At 40.1% G+C, this 24,574-nt stretch overlaps 1 protein-coding gene across 1 annotated transcript in view; it reads left to right on the top strand.

Annotated features, from left to right (window-relative positions):
- The window catches only part of Zwilch (zwilch kinetochore protein), a 29,470-nt gene extending 5,966 nt beyond the window's left edge, over window positions 1-23,504 (top strand). Inside the window, exons 3-18 of the mRNA XM_032910447.1 lie at window positions 964-1,062; window positions 1,779-1,897; window positions 3,466-3,665; window positions 4,560-4,630; window positions 5,024-5,179; window positions 6,877-6,948; window positions 9,293-9,386; window positions 10,200-10,255; window positions 11,124-11,223; window positions 11,819-11,898; window positions 14,030-14,186; window positions 14,809-14,837; window positions 16,480-16,616; window positions 16,952-17,047; window positions 19,418-19,530; window positions 23,387-23,504. Of these exons, the coding sequence (XP_032766338.1) occupies window positions 964-1,062; window positions 1,779-1,897; window positions 3,466-3,665; window positions 4,560-4,630; window positions 5,024-5,179; window positions 6,877-6,948; window positions 9,293-9,386; window positions 10,200-10,255; window positions 11,124-11,223; window positions 11,819-11,898; window positions 14,030-14,186; window positions 14,809-14,837; window positions 16,480-16,616; window positions 16,952-17,047; window positions 19,418-19,530; window positions 23,387-23,475 (1,668 nt within the window). The 3' untranslated portion in view covers window positions 23,476-23,504. The remainder of the gene's footprint in view (window positions 1-963; window positions 1,063-1,778; window positions 1,898-3,465; window positions 3,666-4,559; window positions 4,631-5,023; window positions 5,180-6,876; window positions 6,949-9,292; window positions 9,387-10,199; window positions 10,256-11,123; window positions 11,224-11,818; window positions 11,899-14,029; window positions 14,187-14,808; window positions 14,838-16,479; window positions 16,617-16,951; window positions 17,048-19,417; window positions 19,531-23,386) is intronic.
- The last annotated feature ends 1,070 nt before the right edge of the window (window positions 23,505-24,574 follow it).

The raw sequence follows: 24,574 nt of genomic DNA, 5'->3' as shown, positions 1-24,574 counted from the left end.
ATATCTATTAGATGAGTACAATAGTTGACTCTTCAGAACCCACATGAAGGTGGAAGGCAAGCATTGTCCTGGACCTCCACATGTGCACCCAGGAACACACACACAGGCATACACATACAGAATACATTTGTTTGAAGAAGAAAAGTAAAAGGCTGTTTTCATGTTTTTGTACAGTGTATGTATAGTACATTGGAAACAAAAAGATACTTATGAACTAAATTTGAACAGTTTTATACTCCAGTAGAAGAAAGGATAATACTAGTAAGTTGCTATTTCTGTCCTACATTATACTCTAATTAGAGGAAGATGTCAGCAAAGGCATACGCAAGGGGGCTCTACAAGGCAGCCATTTTCAGGTAGACTTTGACGTGTGTGCCCATGGATACATGTGGAGGCCAGAGGTCAGTAACACAGTTGCTGTCCACTTTAGTTATTGTACAAGGTCTCCTATTCACTCTAGAACTCCTTACTTGGCCAGAGATCTCCAGTCTCTGCCTCCCCAGCATTGGGGTTATAGATCCATGCGCTGTGCTCAGCTTTACATGGGTGTGTGTAAGACACAAACTACAATGGAATCATTTCCTCAGTCCATTTTATCGTCAGGTTTTCTTGCTTGCTTTTTTTTTTTTTTAAGATTTATTTATTTTATGTTTATAAGTACACTGTCACTGTCTTCAGACACACCAGAAGAGGGCATCAGATCCCATTGCTAATGGTTGTAAGTCACCATGTGGTTGCTAGGAATTGAACTCAAGTCCTCTGGAAGAACAGTCAGTGAGTGCTCTTAATGCTGAGCCAACTCTCCAGCCCCTTTAGTCAAGTTTTCTAAACATGAGAAATGACATGTAAGTGAACCCTTTTTAAATATTTTGCATAGCTCAAATTCCTTTTTTTAGTAATTTACATGGGACTGGTCTTAGTAGTTAACTTATATAGAGAAACACTGCATCTATTTTTTTACAGGCTGATGTACAAGTGCAGTTGGTCAGCAAAAAAGCCCAACCAAATCTTCTGAAAACTCTTCTAAATGAAAATGACTTAGTGTTTCTTGTGGAAAAAGTGGTAAGTATTGGCTTTTGTGGCTAATTCTTAGTAGCTGCATGTGCTTTTTGTTTGTTTGTTTATGTTTTTTATAATAGCTCCATTAAGAAAAAGGACAAAACCAGATGTACAGCACGCACCTTTAATCCCAGCACTTAGGAGGCAGAGGTGGGCCTACAGAGTGAGTTCCAGGACAAAGGAAGGAAGGAAGTGGGGGTTGAGGGGCACTATGACTGAGTGTGGTGCTGCATACCTGTGATCCCTGCATAAGGGCCTTGTTTATGAATGAATGAATGAATGAATGAATGAATGGCAAAAATTGGGGGCTGTGCGCTCTAAGCTCATCTCCCAGAAACTGGTTGTTCCATTTGGGAAATGAAAGATACTTGTGGCTGGGTATCTCCCATGGGTCTCCTGAGGTATTTACCTTTAGCCCATCGTATGTGCCTGTCAGAGCTCTTTTCTTCCATCATCAGACGCTCCCTTTATGTAGGAAGCAACTGTAGTCAGGATCTTTGAGGGCTGAAAGGTGACAGCTCAGTGGTTAGGAGCACTCTTCTCTTGCAAAGGCCTCGGTTTGGTTTGCAGTACCCACATGGCAGCTCACTGTTGTCTGTTGCTCTAGTACAGTGCTCGCAATGCTGAGCCATCGCTCCAGCCACACTGCTGTCATTTTCTCACACAAAAGAGAATTGACTCTTACATCTGATTAAATAATCTAAACCATTTTTTTCAAGGTTTTAGAGAAGGAAGAAACAAGTCATGTTGAAGAACCACAGTCTGAGGAAACTGCTATTTCTGATCTTTCTACTGGTGAAAATATTAGGCCACTGGCCTTACCAGTTGGAAGAGCGAGGTAACTTGGTTTTGTTTGTTTTGTTTTAAGTGTAGAGTTAGGAATAGGATTTCAGTTGAAACATTGTTGGGACTGAGGGCTAGGTGTGTGTATGATGTTTGTTTGTTTGTTTGTTTGTTTTTTGAACCAAGTTTTTCTGTGTGCCCCTGGCTATCCTAGAACTCACTTTGTAGATAAGGCTAGCCTCGAACTCACAGAGATCTGTCTTTGCCGCCTGAGTGCTGGAATCAAGGATGTGTGCCACCTCTCCCCCAGCATGCATGTCTCACATGAGTTCTGGAGATGGAACTCAGGTCCTTGTGCTTACAAGACAAGCACTTTATCTACTGAGCTGTCTTCCTAGCCCCTAGCATTTCTTGGTTTTCTATTTCTTTTTTTTTTCTTTTTTTTTTTTCCCCGGAGCTGGGGACTGAACCCAGCGCCTTGCGCTTCCTAGGCAAGCGCTCTACCACTGAGTTAAATCCCCAACCCTGGTTTTCTCATGCCTTTCATACCATCTTAAGATTTTTTATTTACTTTTGAAGTTGAATGTCTTAGAAATTCCTTTCTTGAGTATCTGATAGTAAATTGTTTCTGTCTCTTGAAAAAAATAGTTTAGGCTGCATTGTATTAGTTGATCTTTACCTTTGATATATATATGTATTTTGAATTTTTAAAAAAGATTTATTTATTTATTTAGTGTATATAAGTACACTGTAGCTGTTGTCAGACACCAGAAGAAGGCATCGGATCGCATTACAGATGGTTGTGAGCCACCATGTGGTTGCTGGGATTTGAACTCAAGACCTCTGGGAGAGCAGTCAGTGCTCTTAATAGCAGAGCCATCTCTCCAGCCCCTATATTTTAAATTTTGAATGATAACTTCTGTATACCTTAAAAACAAGTTTATATTTTGATATGTCTACCTTGCCATTTTCTCTTTCAACAATTATAGATTTATATATGCAAAGCAATATATGTTACATGTATATACAATATAGTATGTGCTGCTAAATTGTCATTATATATATATGATACATTTTTATACCCAATGAATGTAACTGTAATTTTTTTATTTAATTTGTGCAGGTGTGTGTATATGTGTGCGTGAGAGAGAGAAAGAGAAAGGAGTGAGTAATGTTGTATGTGCATGTAAGGCCTCTGTGGATGCCAGAAGTATTGAATACCCCTGGTGTTGGAGTTACGGGCAGTTCTAAGCCACCCAGTGTAGGCACTGGGAACTGAGCTCTGGTCTTCTGCAAGAGCAATACATATTCTTAACTGCTAAACTATCTTTCTAGACTTTTAACTTTTAGAGTATATAGCATACCCGGTTCTTCTCTTGCCGAAATATGTAAACATACATGAATTCATGCATTCTTCATTTCCAGATTGTTGTTTCTGTGAGATCCTTCACATTGTCTTTTTTTAAATTAAAAGAAAAAAATAGAGGGTGGCTGTTACTAGGGATTGAAGTCAGTGTTTCCCACATTCCAAGCATGTGCTCTGCCAAGGAAGCACACCTTCAGCCTCAGAGGTCATATGTAATCACCATTTTATAACTGGTTTCCCTGGTCCTTGTTTTCAAGGCAGCTAATTGGACTCTATACCATGGCTCACAATCCTAACATGACCCATTTGAAGATTAAGCAGCCGGTGACCGCCCTTCCTCCTCTGTGGGTGAGATGTGACAGTTCAGATCCTGAGAGTACCTGTTGGCTTGGAGCTGAGCTTATCACAGCAAATGGTGCCGTTACAGACGTTGTCTTATATGTGGTCACTTGTAAAGGTGAGCGCTCAGTCTTGGTATACTTATTTGCCTAGTTGTTTGGTGGTATTCCTGGACTTCCATATAGAATGGGAGTAAAATATGGAACATTGAATCTCAAGTTTGTGCTCAACAGTAGAGGGGGTACTGTAGAAACTTGTGCCTGCTGTGTTTGGGTTTAATTTAGTTTGTACTTTTTAATTTAAAAGATTACCTTTTGGTAAGGAAAGTTGTCCTTGAACTCTTGAACTTATTCTCTGTTTCAGCTGTGGTGTAAAGCCCAATTATTCATGGTTATACATGAGTGCCACTGCACAGACTTCTTTTTAATATTAGTTCTTTGTGGCTCATGCTAGTCTTAAATATGTGGGCTCAAGCAGTTGAGACTACAAGTCCATACCAGTGTGCCTGACTATTTAATTTCCCATAAATATTTGAGGGTGTGTACATTTGTTTTGTCTGTTTATTATGGAGTGTCTTTATAGCCCAGTCTTGTCTCAAATTCAATATCCTTCTGTCTTGGTCTCTCTAGATTTTAGATGTAGATTTTGCTTTGATTTAATTATTTCTTCTTTTTTTTTTTTTTTTTTTTTTTGGTTCTTTTTTTTCAGAGCTGGGGACTGAACCCAGGGCCTTGCGCTTCCTAGGCAAGTGCTCTACCACTGAGCTAAATCCCCAAACCCAATTATATTCTTTTTGAAACAAGGTCTCACTATCCGTAGCCCAGGTAGGCCCGAACTCAGTACATAGCCCAGAGTGATTTGGAACTCAAAGAGATCTATCCCCCTCTGTCTCTTGAGTGCTAGGATTAAAGGCATGTGCCACCACCACCTGTATTACTTTCTAGTTTTAACAGTATAGTTTGGAATTAAATCAATTCTTTCTTTCCTCCTTTTTTCATCTCATGTCCTGTAGCTGATAAAAATTACTCTGAAAATCTGGAAAATCTAAAAAATTTACACAAGAAAAGACATCACCTGTCTGCTGTGAGTATTTGTCTTATTAGCTTACTTACAGGTGCTTAGTTGGTCTGCTGTCCTCACTTAACAGCTCTCTCCTTTCTCTCACTGTGACTAAATATTTCTCTGTAGCATCAGAGTATTTCTCTTTAGTTTTATATCAGCCAGGGCACAGTTATCCCTGGCTGGCTGTGAGGTTGGTTCTCAGACCATGCTCAAGTCCTCAGATAAGGGACCCACATACTGTATATGTGCTCCCTCTATTTGCCTAATGTTTGTGGCTTACAAGGATTGTCTTTTCTTTTTTCATTTGGATGGCAGTGTAGTGTATGGGGCTTTTTTCCTTCTGAGAAAGAAATCAAAAACTTTGATAATGGTTTGGTTATGTGGAGTTGATGCTGTTGATCTCCTGGTCTTCAGGTAACAGCCAGAGGCTTTGCCCAGTTTGAGCTCTTTAAGTCTACTGACTTGGATGACACTGTTACCCCATCACAAACTACAGTCACTCTGGATCTTTCCTGGAGCCCTGTGGATGAGATTCTTCAAACCCCTCCCCTGTCTTCAACTGCAACTCTGGTAGGAATGGACCGTGTCTTCTCTTTAGGTTGCTCACTTCTGAGTGGCGGTTTGTTTCTTGCTAGTGCTGTAAACTTCCAGCTTTGACACTTACTGGATGTTAGGCTGTACCACTCAGAAGACTCCCGGGGTCTCATCAGACAACTAATAGAGGTTTTGCCAAGTAAGCTGAGCTGCCAGCTGCTTATAATCCTGTCACTATGGAATTTTACTTTCAAGAGATGGTTACAGTCTTTGTGCGGTGACTCCAGAGAAGTCCAGTTCTGTTCCAGGCACAGTGGCACACGCTTTTAATCCCATCACTCAGGAGGCAGAGCCAAGGAGAGAGACCAGCCTAATCTATATAGTGAGTTCCAAGACAACCTGAGCTACATATTGAGACTCTGTCTCAAAAGAAAAGGAGAAAAACAAAGGAGGAAGGGGAGAAAAATTTAAATTGCTAACAAAAAGCTAAGTTCTCAAATGTTAAGAATAGAACCTGTTGAACATAAATCAAAAAAAAAAAAAAAAAAAGAAATGAGAAAATTAGGATTATATTTGGTGAGGCATGAGAGATGGCTCAGCCATTAAGAACACTGGCTGTTCCTCCAGAGGTCCTAGGTTCAATTTCCAGCAACCACATGACAGTTCATAACTGTCTGTAACTCCAATTCAAGGAGGTCTGCCACACCCACAAACACATGGATGCAGGCAAAACACCAATGCACATTTTAAAAAAATAAAATTTTAAAGAAAAGATTATTTTTGATATTGGAAATTGTGTATAAGATAATAGGCAAGTATTCTCCCACTGACCTGTGTCCTCAGCTAACCCTCTTTTAAGATTTATTTTGGTGATTTTTTTTAAAAGATTTGTTTATTTTTATGTGAATACACTAGCTGTCTTTAGACACACCAGAGGAAAGCATTGGATCCTATTAGAGATGTTTGCGAGCCACCATGGAGTTGCCAGGAATATTTTAAAAGAATAGGAAAAACTTTTAAAGCAAAACTTAGAAAGAGAAGCACACAGAATAATATGTACAACTGTGGATGTCAAGTATGTTTTGTAAAAAAAAAAAAAATATATATACCCAGAAGCCTTCTTCATATTAACAGTGGTTCTCCTGGAGGGTAGGATTATGGGTATTTATACTTATGTTTTTCTTCTCCGGTAGTAGGAATAACTTACTTGTTTTTAAGGACTTAAGGTTACAACACCACAGCTTCTGGTTAGACTCTGGTAGACTAACACACTGACTTAATGAGACTTCGTTTTCAGGTGTCAGAATGCTGACTATCACTGAGTTTTGAGCTGTTTATTTAAATTTTTTTTTTTTTTAATTCTTTTTTTTCGGAGCTGGGGACCGAACCCAGGGCCTTGCGCTTCCTAGGCAAGCGCTCTACCACTGAGCTAAATCCCCAACCCCTATTTAAATTTTTTCTACCTATCCTCTTGGAAGTTCCATGAGGAAAGGCAGGTGACCATGTGAGGGAGGCAGTTGCTCTGTCTCTGTGGTCTGGAAGAGAGCAGTGGACTGATTCAGATTGTGTATCAGGATAACTGGATCTGTAAGATCTTGGGATAAGATGTTCTGACTGTGGCATGGACTTAATTTACTGGTGCTTTATAAAATATGCCATTGAAATGTGAGTCACAGTAACTCTTAGAGAACATGGGTCGCCAATGAAAACTGATGGTCTTTGATAATTTTTAGAATATCAGAGTACAATCAGGAGAGCCCAGAGGTTGTTTGAATCATCTTCACCGAGAACTGAAATTTCTCCTTGTGAGTATCCTTCTACAATTTCTTTCATTGAATTACATATTGTCATGAAAATTGTTTGACAATATAACTTTGATTTTCTTCAAAATTTGTTCCAAACGTTACATTTCACTATACTCTTGATAATTTGCACTGTTGTTTATGTGGCAGTTGTCTTCAAAACGAAAGGGAGTGCCACTTAGATAGTAGCTATGCTTTACCTTTCTACTTCATTGGCTGAATTGTACAAACCATCACCACATTAGTTATAAAGCATTTTTATTACTCCTAAGTGCGACCTTGTTTCCACAGTGCTATTGAGCACTCGCTTCACAACCTTGCCAGTCTCTGGCAACCACTAGTGTGCTTATACGTCTCACAGCTTGTGATTGCCAGATAGCATCTGATTTATGAATATACTGCATTTGTTCATCTTTTCATCAGCTGATGGATGTTCCTTTTATCTTTTTGTTCTTTGGATATTAGGGATGATATTACTGTGAACATTTATGCAAATTTTTCTGTTACCATATGTTTTCTGCATCTCTGGTGAAATTGTTTTAGGTCATATGGCAACTATGTTTAAACCATACTTTCTCCTACACACACACACACTATTTATTTTATATATTTAATTTTAATTATATTTATTTATATAGAGAGTGTATTTGTGCAGAAGGTCAGAAGCCAGCTTGTGACAGTCAGTTTTCTCCTATATGGATTGTGGAGATAGAACTCAGGTCATCAGGCTTGGCAGCAGCTCATTTATCCTCTGAGCCGTTTCACCGGCCTTATCATACTAGCCAATTAGAACCCTTTCACCTTTGTTTGACACACTGTCAAGACCATGCATTGTTTTCCAATAGAGGCGCTGTGGGCATTCCACACTGCCCCATTCCTTGTGATTTGGACCATCCTACACATAGTAATTATGTTTAACATCCCTGATCTCGGGGTTGGGGATTTAGATTTAGCTCAGTGGTAGGCGCTTGCCTAGGAAGCGCAAGGCCCTGGGTTCGGTCCCCAGCTCGAAAAAAAAAAAAAAAAAAAAAAAAAACCTCCCCAAGTTAAATATCTCAGTCATTCTGTTTTTGTTTTTTTTTTTTTTCCTTTTTTTCGGAGTTGGGGACCGAACCCAGGGCCTTTCGCTTGCTAGGCAAGCGCTCTACCACTGAGCTAAATCCCCCACCCCATTCTGGTTTTTTTTTGTTTTTTGTTTTTTTGTTTTTTTCGGAGCTGGGGACCGAACCCAGGGCCTTGCGGTTGCTAGGCAAGCGCTCTACCACTGAGCCAAATCCCCAACCCCTATCTCAGTCATTCTGAGACATAAAGATTATCTTCACCTTTTTCATAAACCCCTCTGTAAATATGAAATGACCTCTTTTCTTTTGAGAAACATTTTTCTTTTCCCTGGGAATAAAGGAATTGCTAACCACTGGATCCTGTCATGTTATTACAACAGCACTAGTGGATATCATTCCTAATGGGAAGGAAAAAGACTTGTGAAGTTTCTCAGTCTTTCGCTCTTTTCCTTCTGTTCTCTGCTGTTTGTTCACGCTGGTTGGAGGCATTCCTCAGAATCCTCCCCCTCTTCTTCCCTGCTTGGAGACATTGGTCCCTGCTAAGTTGCAGCAGACAGAGCCCTGCTATCAGTCCTGTAGTTAGTGCAGTGTCTTGACTGCCTTTCCTTCACGTGCTTAAGTTGTGTCTGTGCCTGTGTGTGATTATGTTGTGTTTGGATAAACTTGCTTTTGCTTTCACTCTCACATTTGTGGTTTCGCTGTTACTTCACCTCTATTGTATCCTCCCCAGATCGCATGTTGGTCCAGTGTGCATAGCATTATAGTTAAATACCATCCTTAGAACCAGCCTGGTGATATGTACCCTGCTGCTGTTTGTTACTAACTACTGACACTTTCTTAGCCTTAGTAAAACGAAGACAGCAGCCTTAGAGATTAGAGAGTTTTGTTTGGATTAAATAACACACGACATACAAAATCCTTTGACAATGCCTAGTGAGTAGTCAACATTCAAAAACCCTTACCATAGGGCTAGAAAGAGAGCTTAGTGGTTAAGAGCACTTGTTTCTCTTCCAGGGGACCTGGGTTTGATTCCTGGTACCCGCATGGTACCTAATAACCATCTGTAACTGCATTACCAGGAGACCCAGTGACCTCTTGAGTTCTGAAAGCACTGGGCACTCTATGTGGTGCACCAAGCATTCAATATATGCAATAAAATAAATAAATCCTTTAAAAAATTGTTCTAAAGAACTGCTACCTTAATTGATAATACTATTAAATATATCCCTATTAATTAGGCTATGATTTCTGCTGACATGTTTTCTAATTGTTAAATTGTTTTACAGGTTTTGGCTGATGGCATCAGGACTGGTATAACCGAATGGCTCGAACCTCTGGAAACAAAATCTGCTGTAGAATCTGTGCAGGAATTCCTAAACGGTGTTTGTTTTCATAATTTGTTCTTGTCTGTTGCTTGTAATTCATTACAATATGTAATTCATTACATATTCTTTCTACATTTAAATATCAGTTGTCTCTTGGCTTTATATAGTTTTGAGTTAGAATACATTAAAACTATGATCTGATATGGCTAGAGAAACAGCTTTGGTTCAAAGATAGATGTTATTGTAAAAATTCTAAGATACAGTTTGAGTGAAGCCTGGCAGCACAGACCTGTGATCTGTTTGTAAAGCTATTTAAAAGGCCAAGGCAGGAGAACTGTTAGCTTGAGCTGTAGAGAGCTTTCAGTGTCAGTCAAGCTTGGCAACTTAGAGAAGCCTTGTCACAAAGTCAAAAAATTACCTAAGTGCTGGGTGTGGTGGCTCACGACCCTAATCCCCCAGCACTTGGGAATTGGAGGCAGGTGGATCTGAGTTTGAGGCTAACATGGTCTACAGAGCCAAGCTGGGGATGTAGCTCAGTGGTCGAGCATTTGCCAACTATACTTAAATCCCTAGGCTTGCCCAGGCTTCAGGACTGTAAAACAGAGATGTTGACATGGAAGTTTATGTAGCACAAATAAATAAATGTGCTTGGGATTGTAGAAGAGCAATGAGACAGTATCTGAATGTCTTCTACATATGGACGGCTCTTGTTTGGAGCTCCTGTTTGAAGGATAGCTATCGTTGTAGTTTGCTAAAGTTCCAGTATTCTCCTACTCTTCCCATTTGCTGCTTGACAACAGGAGTAGGATGGAAATAATACAGGAAGCAGAAAATTAAAATAACTTAATAAGCCTTTCCTGCTTTTTAGACTTAAATAAACTGGATGAATTTGATGATTCTACCAAGAAAGACACACAAAAAGAGGTAAGCAAGCCAGGCGAGTAGCGAATGCTTTTAATCCCTGCACCTGGGAGGCAGAGGCAGGTGGACCTCTGAGTCCACAGCCAGCTAGGTCTACAGAGCCAATTTTTGGGCAGCCAAACCTACACACACACACACAAAAAAAAAACCCTGTTTGGAAAAACCAAAAGAGAAGGAGGGAGGGAGAGATAAACAATTACTATCAGTTAGAAACTTACCCTGCTTTGGAACTCTGATGTGCTGCTCCCTTTCATGCCATAGCATCTCAGATCTCCTTCCCTCCTTCTATTCTGTGTTTGTTTTGTTGTTCAGCTGCAGAAAGTAGACATGGTTATGTTAATAATACACTGTAGGAAGTATTGCCGTAGTATAAGAAAACAACGTGAAATGCTGTAACCGTGCCATAATGTGCCATTGTGAAACTAACAGTTTCCACCTGATAATAAGAAACGGGGTCAAAGGCCACTTAATAATTATTCTCATGTAGGAAGAAAATTGAGATCTACTTTTAAGCAGTATAGTTTTTCGGATTGTTTGGGGGTTGGTTTTTGCTTTGAGGCAGGGTTGTGCTCAGGGTAGCTTCAAGTGCAATTTACTCTTGCCTCAGCCTCCTGAGTGCTAGGCTTTATGGGTAACTGCCTCCATGTCTGGTTAGTCATTACAGATTTAAAACAACTTCAAAACTCTAGTTCTTTATTCAACTACTCTATTCAAGTGTGTCTCCTTATTAGTAAAGATTCTGAGGAAAAAAACATTTCTATAATTCTTTGTATATGTTCATGTCTTCATAGCTCTCAGTGTTTAAAGCTTAAGCTACTTCACCTTAAAAGTAAATAAATCACGTGTTCTCTGAAGCTTACATCTTTTTCAGGCAGTGAACCACGACACAGCTGCCGTCGTCAGGTCTATGCTTGTCACAGTTCGGGGGGATCTCGATTTTGCTGAACAGCTTTGGTGCAAAATGAGCAGCAGTATGTATCCATCATCGTTAAAGTGGCTTTCTTTTGTTTATTTAAGGTTTTGTTTGTTTTAACATTATGTGTATCAGTGTTTTGCCTGTGTATGTCTCTATATCACATGAGGTCAGCCTACTTGCATAGGCCAGAAGGCAGTTTCAATCCTCTGGAATTAGAGTTATAGATGGTTGGGAACAGCATGTGGGTGCTGGGGATTGAACCTTGGTTCTCTAGAAGAGTAACCAGTGCTCTTAACTACTGACCCAACTTTACAGCCCCTTTCATGTCTTTAAAATATAAAACAGCTATGTTTACCTGAGATATTTACAGGAATTAAAACATACATATATATAAAACAATTTTATAAATATATAACTCATATATAACAATTTTAGATTAATCGATCGATCAATCTACCAAATGTTATTTGGCAATCTGAGCTATATCTTTTTTGTCTTTTTTTCCCTCCCAGTTAAAATCCTCCCTCTCACTGCTAAAGTACAGGGTTTTTGTTTTTTGGGTTTTTTTTGTGTGTGTGTGTGTGTCATTAAAATTGACACTTTAATCCGTAGAGATGTGGAAATGATTTCTGTGTGACTTGGTTTTTAAGGTGTGGTTTCATATCAAGACTTGGTGAAGTGTTTCACATTGATCCTGCAGAGTCTGCAGCGTGGTGATATACAGCCATGGGTAGGTTGAATGGTGTGAGTAGACTGTTTTCTCAATGACATACAGAAACCAAACCAAACAAACAGAGAGCGTTTGGTAAAACACTGGATCCAACAGTCTGCTTTGACCTCCAGCTCTGCTACCTTCTAGTTGTGTAAACTGGGGGCCCTTTACTTCTCCCTACCTCACTGCTCTCATCTACAGTGTGAAGACTGGACTCTTCCTGAATCATACTGTTATATAGGGGTGAGAATTGATCTAATGCATACACAGTACCTAGTGTCTGGCTTGGCACATATAATCTGTTGATACTCTTAACCTGCTCTGGAAGTGAATGTTTTCATAGGCCACTGGGAAGACCTGAAAACTACGGTGCTCTTTTACAGAGCAGTTTGGATGATAACCTGAGATTCCCAAAATGTAAAAGGACTTCTGAACCAATAATGCTTGTGTTGGGATCTACCTAGCACTCACGCACAGAAGCATATATCAAGACCAGGCATGTTAAGACATGCCCGTAATCCTGGTTTTTGTTAAGAAGCAGAATGTTCATTCACAAGTTGGAGGTTAACCTGGGCTGTGTCGTGAGACCCTGCCTCACAAACAAAACCCCAATTGTCAATCTCAATATGTACGGTTTTCTTTTCTTTTTTAATAATATTTTTATTTTATGTGCATTGGTGCTTTGCATTATTTCTGTGTGAGGGTGTCAGATCTTGGAGTTACAGACACTAATGAGCTACCATGTGGGTGCTGAGAATTGAACCCAGGTCCTCTGCAAGATCAGTCTGTGCTTGTAACCACTGAACCATCTCTCCAGCCTAGTAATTTACTTTATAGGAGCCAGAAATAGATAAGTGTGCTTTCCTTGCTACACGATGTCTGGGTAACAGTGGTGTAGCCACAGAACATTGTGTGTAATAGCTGCTAAAACAGTGTTGGCCAATGATGCAAAGTACATGTAACTTTACAAAGTGTAAAATTTGAAAACAAATCATTTGGGACCAGTTGGGGCTAAATTCTTAATGACAACCACTGGGAGAAGCTTTACAGATAACTGTTCTTTGCCCTGGATGACATTTCTGTCTCAGTATGAATTTTCCAAAGTGTGGTTACCTTACTTTTACATTGAACAAAAAGCAAAATAAAAAGTTTACAAAGGATTTATTAGGAACCATTTTAAATAACTTAGCCACCAGTTCATAATAAAAAAATTTTTGTAGCTGTGTGAGACCCTGAGTTTGATCCTAGCACCAGGAACAGTAATGAGTGTTGTGAAGAAGATGGAGAACAAGCACAAGAGCTCACTACGCAGGCAGGAGCAGTGGGGAGTGGTCTCCGCTTAGCTGTTAAATGAGCCTGCTGCTGAGTACAGTGAGTGCAAACCATGGGAATCCAGTTTTAAAACAGCAAATGAGGAAGACCAAGGAGAGCTGAAGACTGAAGAAAGCAGCAGCAAGGTGCCATTTTAAAGTCAGTTTAATAATTGATTACAAAGCTAGATGTGAGTTGATAGCCCTTTGTACTTTACAAATAATCCAAGTTATGTGGGCTGTCACAACTAAAAATGACTCTGTCATATACTCAAACTAAGCTGAGGAGCAGACTATGTTCCTTCAGTCTACTTCATTGTGAGTGAAGACAGAAGTTTCCTGAAGATACTCAGTGGTGCTGCCGTCACCCAGGAGATGTCTGTTGTAAGGCCTCACAGGACCAACTCGGATTTTCTCTGGTGAAATTAAGCTCAACACTTCAGGCCTTCCTTGGCTGCTTTAGATTTTCAAAACACAAGTGGAGTAGGAATAGCTTTTCTTTTTCGTCTTGCTTTTTAAAAAATGCAGTATCAAATTGCTTGTATGGCTGAGGGTGACTGACTTTAAACTTCTGAGACACGTGTACGGCCAACTTGCTGTTCATGCAGAGCTGAGGATGGAGCCAGAGCCCTGGGCACACTAGGCGAGCACTCTAAAGGCACATTTCTAGCCGGGAGTGGCATCTTAGGGACTCAGGTTAACTTGGGAGCTTTTATTGAAAGAATTCATAATGTCAGGAGGATGAAGTTGTATGATGCTAATTTTGAACTCATGATTTTATTTTGCCTATTACAGTTATTTATACTTAAATTTAAGAGTGTGTAACTTTTTATTTCTAGTTGCACAGTGGGAGTAACAGTTTGCTGAGTAAGCTCATTCATCAGTCTTACCACTCAGCCATGGACAGTGTCCCTCTCTCTGGAACCACTCCACTTCAGATGCTTCTGGAAATTGGCTTGGACAAACTGAAGAAAGATTATATCAGCTTTTTCGTCAGTGAGTACTTTTCCAACTTAAAGCTTTCAAAAACTTGTCAGTTGCCATCCATAACTACTCTTAGTTTTTTATCTTCCTAGTCATTGTCAGTTTGGCTTTACTTCTGGTTGACTGATAGAAGCATTTTCCTTTTCTGGGCCTATTTCCTACTTGATAAATACAGTAGAGTAAATAGAGCTGTAGTGTTTCCTTTCAGTTTTTGGGCTCTTAGATATAAGTTTCATTTGTTGTTTGTTTTAAAATGTGGTGTGGTGGGGCACCCGTGAGTACATGAGGCTGTAGAAACACCTTCTAGAGTCAGTCCTTCCTTCTACCATGCGGGTCCCCAGGCTCGGGCTCAGGTGTCAGGTTTGCTGTCACAGGCACCTTTACCTTCTGAACCTGCTGTCACTAGTTAAAAGATTTTTCCTAATACTTAACACTTGATACTTTGTTTATTAGGGCAAGCTATGATCAGTTTTAGAATAAGTATTAGTATGAAATTTATAATGTAATTGATGAACTATTTACCTTGACCACCTATTTAATATATGAACTACAAACATTTTTCTTTGATTCTTTTTATTTTTAAAAATTTACTGGAAATTTCCTAAAGCTTATTTGCATATGTTTTCCTTGATAGGTCAGGAACTTGCATCTTTGAATCATTTGGTGAGTTTCTTTCTCGTACATAGTCATAACAACACACAGTTGCTAAGTATCTGCTGTGCTAGCCTCTGTTCTAGGTCCTAGGAAACACAGTGAGCCAACTGACGACAGTTACTATTGTTCTTCAGTAGCAATCTGAAAGGTGCTTGTTTGCCATTCCTTTTCTCTTTGTATTTATGTAACTGATGTGTAGTTTTATTGTGTTGATGCTACTCTTCTACCAAAACTCTTACCTTGATTGTCGGGGACTCTATAAGGGCATATCTATTTTATATCCTCTTGACTCATATGAAGGATTATTTGCTAAAGAAGTTACAATATTCTTTAATGTATTGGCTCAGGACCAATCTCCGGTTCTGTAGGATACTCTCAGCATTTATCATGGACCCTCCCACCACATGACAGTTTATTTCAGAGTGACAGTGAGTGGAAAAGCATCTCCTTTGCTTCTTGGTCATCTTAAAGGCTAGCCTGGGAGGGTTTTTGTTTTGTTTTTAAAGACAGGGTCTTGAGCTGGAGAGGTGACTCAGTGGTTAAGAGCACTGACTGCTCTTCCAGAGGTCCTGAGTCCAATTCCCAGCAACCACATGGTGGCTCACAACCATCTGTAATGGGATCTGATGCCCTCTTCTGGTGTGTCTGAAGACAGTGACAGTGTACTCATATAAGACAGGGTCTCACTCTATAGCCCTGGCTGTCCTGGCCAGTCTCAAACTCAGAGATTCACCTGACTCTGGGCAGGATTTTATAAGGAACAGATGATAACTACTTATTATATATATTATATATGAACAAGTTATAATGTAATTTATATACTACATATAACATTAATATTATATAATGCATGTTATATATTTTATATATTATTAAACAGTACAGTCTATTACTATGTATGCTAATATATAATATATTTTGTATGTTAGATATAAACATGTTATATATAGTATAATACATATAACATTATGATGTATTACAACATATGTTTACATGTTTTATATTATGTATTAATATATATTATTGATTAATGAATAGTCTATAAGTGGCCTAGTTATGGCAATAAAACCACATCATGTTTGTTTATAAGTTCTAGGCTCACTCAAGGGGAAAGAATTATACAAAGTGTAACACTCCAGCAGGCTAGATAAAATCTTGGCTGTTGTCGAAGTCAACATTTCCACTGGGTTATTCGGTTGGGTCCCAGAAATGGACTGGAAAGTTCAGTGGTTTATGATACTGGCTTAGCTTGCCAAATTTCTTCTCCAAAAGCTGTGCCGATGTACCAGTAATATGTTCAAGGGGAAACTGACAGGCACCTGGTTAGTTTCTCAGGCTTCAGGTCACCAGGTAAGGAGAGATGTAGACTGGTCTTTCAGATTAGTCCTTCGAGTCATCCTCAGTAATGAGTAGTGTTGGCTACACGCGTGTCCTCCTTAGTGAAGCAGCCTGGGGTCAGCTTTCATAGGAACTGTGTCATTTCCAACGTCCTTAGCAAAGACCTTGGTTTAAGGCTAATGGTGAAGGGTGGTGAGCTCTGTGCCACCCTCGCCTCCCTTTCCCGTTATCAGACATCCAGATTTAGATGTGGAGGAGTGGAGGCTCTGCTTAGTCTTTGCTTCCATCCCCTCTTTCCATCTCTGTCTTCCAGGAGTACTTCATTTCTCCGTCGGTAACCACACAGGAACAGGTTCACCGTGTTCGGAAACTCCATCACATTCTCGAAATATTAGTCATCTGCATGCTTTTCATTAAACCTCAGCACGAGCTTCTCTTTTCTTTAACACAGTAAGCACTTTTTCCTTTTCTTTTGAGATGTTGTCTCATTTGTAGCCCAGGCTTAGAGGTGTGAGCCACTGCTTAGCTACATTCTCAGCTCATATGATTTTATATAAGAAAGCAGTCTGTATAAATTCTTTGAAGTGGATGAGATTTCCTTGGCCAGAAAGAAAACATTGTCTTTAAGTTTTGTTTGCAGTGGATGGAAAGTGGGGGTGGGGAGGCTGTGTTTGTTACTGTTATGGCCCACTCCTTCTGTCCATGTCCTAGTTAGTGGTAAAATAGGAAGCAGTTATCTTTTCTGACAGCTTTTATTCCCAAAAGAAATTGTTTCATCTTTTTAGATCCTGCATAAAATATTACAAACAAAATCCTCTTGATGAGCAACACATTTTTCAGTTGCCAGTCAGACCACCTGCATTAAAGAATTTGTATCAAAGGTAAGCACCTTAATAATTACATTGTACCTTATAGGCAGTTTGGGGCCCATTCCCATAGTATTTCATGACCCATTATGGCTTAGCCTGGTAGTCCTTGTCCCACTCTCTGACTCCTGGCCTTTAATATTTCTTCTCCCAGAATTTGTGTCACTTAAGACTTTCTTTGTTCTCTGGTCTTTGTTCTGTCAATTTATAGTTCTGTCACAAAATCATGGGAGAAGTGATAGGAAGAAATGACAGACATTGATGACAATGGACTGAGAGACAGTGATGAGGCTAGATAGGCACAGCAGGACCAGGGTGTGGCTGTGGACGTGAGACTCATTGTAGTCCTTCACCCTGACATTCCAGTGCTGCTCCCCCTGATGTCTCTTTCCTCACGTCTGCCTCTCGAAGCTTCTACCATACTAAAAGTTTGCACCATCATACCCAGTGATCAGTTGACTTTTGAGGTGGGGTCTTACTATGCCACCCAGGCTGGCTTTAAATTTTGTTGTCCTGTTTCTATTTCCAAGTAAGTGCACTGTTGAGTCTACCTACTAATGGCCTTTTTATTTGCCAATTTAGTGAACATGTTATAGATAAATTGTTTTTGCCTGGGTGTGATGGCACATGCCTATATTTCTAGGACTTAGGTGAGTATCTTCATGAGTTCCAAGGCTAGCCTGTCCTACATAGTAAAAGTTCTGGATCTTATGATCTAGTTCAACTCCTGGAACTTACTTACATGGTTAAAAGAGAACTGACTGACCTCCACAGATGTCCTTTGACCTCTACATGTACACTCCGGCATGCCCACCATGGCATACACACACCCCACACACGGACATCCTCACATACACACTAAATAAATAGAAAGGCGGGTAGGTGGAGGATGTTTAGAAAAGGGTGGGTTAGAAGATGGCTCAGCTGGTAAGAAAATTACTCACTGCACAACTCTTGATGACCCAAGTTCTTAGATCTTCAGGACTCGTGTAATGGCTTGTTGTATATGTAATTCCACCTGTGGCCAAATGGGCGACAAGACAGGAAAAGCCACTGAAACCCCCAATACTCATTACAGCAGAAATGGTCACAGTTCGTCCTCAAAAAACAAGACAGAAACAGAAAACTGATACACGCTGTCCTCTGACCTGCAAATGAGCTGTGGAACATGCCTGTCTCTACTCATACTTAAATCTTTAAATGTTTAGAAAATACATGTTCATTGTGTATGTGTGTGCATGATATATGCAGGCGAGTACATGCTATGGCATGTGTGGAGGTCAGAAGACAACTCACGAGAGTCAGTTCTCATAGAACTCAATTTATCAGGCCTCTATGTGCTGAACCATCTCTCCTGCCATGATGATCTTTTTAAATTAGGTATATAATTAAATAAAAAATTTAAAATGCTACTCTTTTTATAATGCTGTTTTCTCCTCTTGTGTTTTTTTTTTATTTACGTATGCGTACACTGTAGCTGTTCCCAGACACACCAAAGAGGGCGCCAAATCCCATTACAGATGATTGTGAGCCACCATGTGGTTGCTGGGAGTTGAATTCAGGACCTCTGGAAGAGCAGTCCATGCTCTTTAACCACTGAGCCATCTCTCCAGCCCCTCCTCTTTTGTTTTATCTTTCAAATGACCATTAATCATGTAACCCCCAAACCTCACTCTTGTTCCTTACTTTATCTTTTAAATAATTATTAGTCTTGACTACCTTGGTGCCTCCCGCCCCCCAACCCCTGCCCGCACTGTTTTTTCTTTTTTTCTTTGAGGGAAAATAGAAGGATAGAAACAGGGTTTCATTGTTTAAGCTTGCCTATAACTCTCTATGTAGCTCATGCTGGTGGTCTTGAACTAGTAGTGATTCTCCTGCCTCAGCCTCTCATATGCTAGAACTACTGAGTATACCACCACACTTGGTTTGCACAGTTGTTTCTCTGTTGCTGCTTACTTATGATTTATTTTTATTTTATGTTCATTAGTGTTTTGCCTGCATGTATGTCTGTGTGAGGGTGTCAGAGCCCTGTAACTGGAATTAGAGACATATGAGCTGAATGTGGGTCCTGGGGATTAAACCCAGGTCTTCTGGAAAGCGCAGTCAGTGTTCTTAACTGCTGAGCTATCTCTCCAGCCCTAGACTATTACTGCTTTTTAAAAAACGTTTGTTTTTCTTTGAAATGTGTGTACGTTTTTGTCTCTCTCCCTTTCTTGACTACTCCCAGCTAAGGGATTGTAACCTATTTATATCTCTAGTCAGTGCTCGCCACATAAGGATTTCACTAAATGACTAGGAGGGAGGGAGGGAGGAAGGAAGCAGCTGCTGTTTAGTTATAAGTAGTTTATTATTCATTTTAACTTTCTTTTGGTATTTTTTCTTCAGTGAGAAGCCGCAGAGGTGGAGAGTAGAGATCGGCAGTAGTCAGAAGAAGGTGCAAACAGTGTGGCAGCTGAGTGAATGCTGCCCTGTAGACCATTCCAGTTTCCACAAGCCTGGTAAAGACAGTCTGTAGTAATTAGATCTTTATGGGAGGAGGAGTCATGACAGGTCTTTTCCTGGACTGTACATATAAAACAGACTCTAAAAGAATATCTGACTTTTGTGCCATTGTGAGCTTTAGAAGAATTCAAAGTATAATAATCACTGGTGAGTGCTTTTTCTTATTATCCTGGCTAAAAGAACCTTTGCCAGGGCTGGAGAGATAGCTCAGTAGTTAAAAGCACTGACTGCTCTTCCAGAGGTTCCAAGTTCAATTCCCAGCAACCACATGGTGGCTCACAGCCATCTGTAATGAAATCCGATGCCCTCTTCTGGTGCATCTGAAGACAGCTACAGTGTGCTCACATAATAAGGAAAGAAGTAGGGATACAGTGGAGAGATGAGTGCTGAGGTAGAAATGGGAGCTCTCTCTTTTTTTTTTTGGTTCTTTTTTTCGGAGCTGGGGACCGAACCCAGGGCCTTGTGCTTCCTAGGTAAGCGCTCTACCACTGAGCTAAATCCCCAGCCCCCGGGAGCTCTCTCTTGATACTGTAATCCTGGGGCTACTTCCTCCCTAATGCATTCTCCACATCTGGAATAAGGGTTGGCAGTTCTGGTTTCTGTCAGAGATTGCCCATATTAGTATCTTAGTTCTTCATGTAATTAGCTTGCTCTCTAGCTTCTTCAGTGTGCACCTTGGAAACCCTTATCTTCATGCGTACTGATTATGATGTCATCTTATTCATATGGGCCTTAAGTGACCACATTGAACGTTACAAAGATTTTAGTGACAGTAGATTTCATATTCCTTAATCAGCCACTGATAGAAATATAAATAGTTTTGTATTCTATTTGATACTGTCTTATTATCAAAAAAAATTCTTTCATTTTGCTCTGATAAAATACCCTAATGAAAGGAACTTAAGGGAAAAAAGGTTTACATTGGCTCATAGGGAAGTCAAGGCATCAGGAGGTTAAGACAAGGAGGCAGTTGTGCTGTATTCACACTCAAGAAGCAGAGAGCAGTAGATGAGCGCATGGCGCTGAGGCCCCGTCCTTCACTTACACCATGCAGGGAGTGGTCCTCTTCGTAATTAGGATGGCTCCTCCCATAGCACTTAACACAAGGTAATCTTTCGAAGTCACGCTCAGATGCCCATCTCCCAGATGATTCTAGATTCTAATGGTTTGAAATTAACACCAACAACACATCTCTACCACTACTTGGCCCTGTCACCATATCATTCCCACTACTTTTGGTACTAATTTGTATCTTAGTTTCTTTTCCTGTTACTGTGATAAAATACTCTGACAAGAGCAACTGAAGGGTCAGTGGTTCTTTTCATCTCCCAGATCACCGCCCACCGTGGTAAGGAGGTCAAAGCAGGAGGAGCTGGAGTAGCGATTGGTAGAAATTCCTGAGTCAGCAGAAGAAGGCAGTGCATGTGTCAGCCTATCTCCCCACTCTAAAGCCGCCCAGAGTGCCTGACCCAGGGATGGTGGTCTGTGCATACCGGGCAAGTCTTCACACTTCAGTTAGCACAATTAAGACGATAGCCCCCCCCACGCCCACTCCTATTTCCTGGGTGATTCTGTCTGTCACAGATAGATAAAAATGCTGAAATCATTAAACTGAAAGAATTTTTCTAGAAGCTATCAGTTAAAATCATGATATGTGGTTTGTTTGGTTTGGTTTTCAGACGTATTTATTTAGTTTATGTATATAAGTACACTGTCTCTCTCTTCAGACATAACCAAAGGGCATTGGGTCCCATTACAGATGGTTGTGAGCCACCATGTGATTGCTGAGAGTTGAACTCAGAACCCCTAGAAAAGCAGCCAGTGCTCTTGTCCGCTGAGCCATCTCTAGTCCCCATGCCATGTATTTTAAGTATGATATAAAACTTAAAATCTAAAAGGGATTAAAAATCAGCTCTGTAGGGGTTAAAGAGATGGTTCAGAGGTGATCTTGCAGAATACTTGGGTTCAGTTCCTATCACCCACATCAGGCAATTCAAAGCTACCTATAACTTTGGTTGCAGAAGATTCAGTGCCCTCTTTGGTCTTTATGGGCACCTTCATATAGTGATGTACTTAAACATGCACACACAATTTTTAACATAATAAAAAATTTTTGATTCCAGGTATATAAAAAAGAAACATTTCTGTATAACAAAAAAAAAAAAAAAGTTCAACGGCCAAGCAGCAGGCATAGTAAACTAGAAAATCACATTTATAGCATGTGTTGAGAAGAGGAAAATGTCCTAGTATACTATAAGAAAGTCTTTGAGATTACTTGAGGCAGATGGATCTCTAAGTTTGAGGCCAGCCTTGACTACAAAACAAGTTCCAGAACAGCCAGGGGTACACATGGAGATCCCATCTCAAAAACCAGAGCATGCATACATGTGCATGCACACACACACTTAAAAAACTCAGTGGGAGAATTATGAAGTTTACCCAAAAGGAGACTCAGAGATCATCTCAAAAATAAAAAGTGCTTGGAAGCTGGTGTGTTGGGCCATGCTTGTAATCCCAGAGTTTGAGGTGGAAGCAGGAGAACAAGGAGCTCAGAGTCCTGAGGCCTGAAAACTGGCTCAAAAGGAAAGCCGAGATTAGGGATTTAACTCAGTGGTTGAGGACTTGCCTACATGCACCTTGACTTCTGCCAGCACTGAGATGGGACTTGGGGACACTAACAGTAGCAATGAAGTCAGGTGTGTAAACCTGGGTTACATATGAGTTTCAAGACTCTAGGTTAGCCTAAACTACGGAGTGAGATTCCTTCCTTCCTCCTTCCTTCCTTCTTTTTTCTCTTTCCTTCCTTCCTTCCTTCCTTCCTTCCTTCCTTCCTTCCTTCCTTCCTTCCTTTTTTAAGTAAAGTTAACAGCTAGATCTCAGAAGTTCAGGTCGTCCTTGATTACATAGTGAGTTTAAATTAAGGCCAGCCTAGCTTACATGAGACAGTCTCATCCTCACCAATATTAGACAAATAGAGCTTAGATGGTTTTCATTGGACTTAAGTCAAACCTAACTTTCAATATATCTAATGGTTCTTCTGCCCCTAAGTAAAACAGTTGACATCAAAAACAGGGAGACAAAGAAGGAACATACTTTCAGTTGCCATGGGAACAGAGAATAAGGGAGAATAATATGTGGAAGTAATGGGGTAAAAACTCAAGTGTCCACCAGAGGGCAATCCACCAATGAGTGGGTGCTTCACAAATGACAGCAGTGATGGTAAAAACATGAAAAATCACTAAGGAAGTACACACAGTCCCTCTAAATGCTGACTGGCCTATTTCCTTGAAGCACAGTGGTTGTTCTTTGAGAAGGTAGAAAAATGAGGTTACATTTAGCTGTAGGGTGATGCCTGGTGATAGTGGCACACACTTTTCATTCCAGTACTTGGGAGGAAGAGACAAGTGGATCTCTTGTGAGTTTGAGGACAGTCAAGGCTACACAGAGAAACCCTGTCTTTAAAAACCATAAAGGGGGCGGGGAGGCTGTAAATCCTAAGAATTTCTTCTCTAAAATTGTTATAACATGATTAAGAAAAGACACTTGTTGAGCCTTAAGTGGTAACACGAAAATTAATGTAATTGGTTCCCAAGAGAAGGTAGCCCTTGGTTGGTTGGTTGGTTGGTTGGTTGGTTGGTTGGTTTTGTTTTTACTTTGCTTCGAATGTTAAGTTGTTTGATCAAAGCGTAAAACTTCAGGAGGGTGTGTTGTATAAATAATTGCCCCAGGTGAGTTTTGCCAAGCAGATTCTTTCCAAGGGGAAGTCAGGTGCCATCCACACTCCTCAACTGATATATTGTGGTGAAGTCAGTGGAGTGTTCTGACTGGCCTCATTGCCTTTCTTCTTAACAGAGTTTTCTGAGTTGACACTGAATGGTAGTCTGGAAGAAAGGGCTGCCTTCATTAACATGGTTACCTGCAGCCAGGTGCACTTCAAGTAAGGGGCGCTGAGAGTCCTGTGCGTATCCTTCCTCAGGTATGTTGTGCTGAGTACCTTGTGTTTTGGATGTTTTACATTGTCAGGAATAACTGCTCACCAGTCATCCCCACATGACCTATCTGGTTGTTACTTTACTGTGCAAGTCTCCAAGGCCTTCTTACCTTTTGTTGGCCACTTAATAGGTCTACTGAACTCTAGAATCAAAGAAATTTTTAATCTGTAGAGTTTGACTTCAAAATCATTTCTAAAAGAAAAAATTGTAAACAGACCCTCAACTTGATGTGAAAAGCAAAGTGTTGTTAATAAAGTTTTCCTCAGCCAAATTTCTTTGAGCCCTAAATATAAACACCTTTTAAAAAAAAAAATACTTGATTTTTAAAATCAAAACCAAGCACCGCTGAGCAGTGGTTGTACATCTGTTAGTCTCAACACTCAGGATGCAGAGACAGGTGGATGGATCTCTGAATTTCAGGCCAGCCTGGTCTACAGAGAGAGTTCTAGGACAGCCAGAGGTACACAGAGAAATCCTGTCTCTATAAACCTAGAAAATAAAATCATCTTACTTTGAGTTGTTATTAGCTCAAATGATTGATAGAAAATCTTTCGGTTTTTTGTTTTGATTTGTTTCTGAGACAAGGTCTCACTGTGTAGCCCTATCTGGCCTGGAACTCACAGAGATCCACCTGGAATTAAAGGTATGCACTACCCTGCCAATCAGGCCTCTTTTTGTTGTTGTTTTTGGGTTTTTGTTTTGTTTCATAAACAACAATAAACAATTAAATAATTAGTAAAATGCCTGATCTTTCATTTCGCCCTTAAGCTTCATTTGCCCTCTAATAAATGGAGGTCAATTTTATCATAGGTAAAAAATAAAACGAGGACTGAAGAGATGGCTCAGTGGTTAAGAGCACTGACTGCTCTTCCAGAGAGTTCAATTCCCAGCAACCACATGGTGGCTCACAACCATCTGTAATGGGATCTTGGTGCCCTCTTCTGGTGTGTGTCTGAAGACAGTGACAGTGTACTCATATGAATTAAATAAATCTTTAAAAAAAAATAAAATGAAATGAACTTTAGTGTTTTGGATTTTTGTTTTGACA

This window comes from Rattus rattus, chromosome 8, assembly GCF_011064425.1.
Source record: "Rattus rattus isolate New Zealand chromosome 8, Rrattus_CSIRO_v1, whole genome shotgun sequence".
NCBI lineage: Eukaryota > Metazoa > Chordata > Mammalia > Rodentia > Muridae > Rattus > Rattus rattus.
Note: the sequence above shows the minus strand (reverse complement) of the source record. Positions and strands in the feature narration are given on the sequence as shown.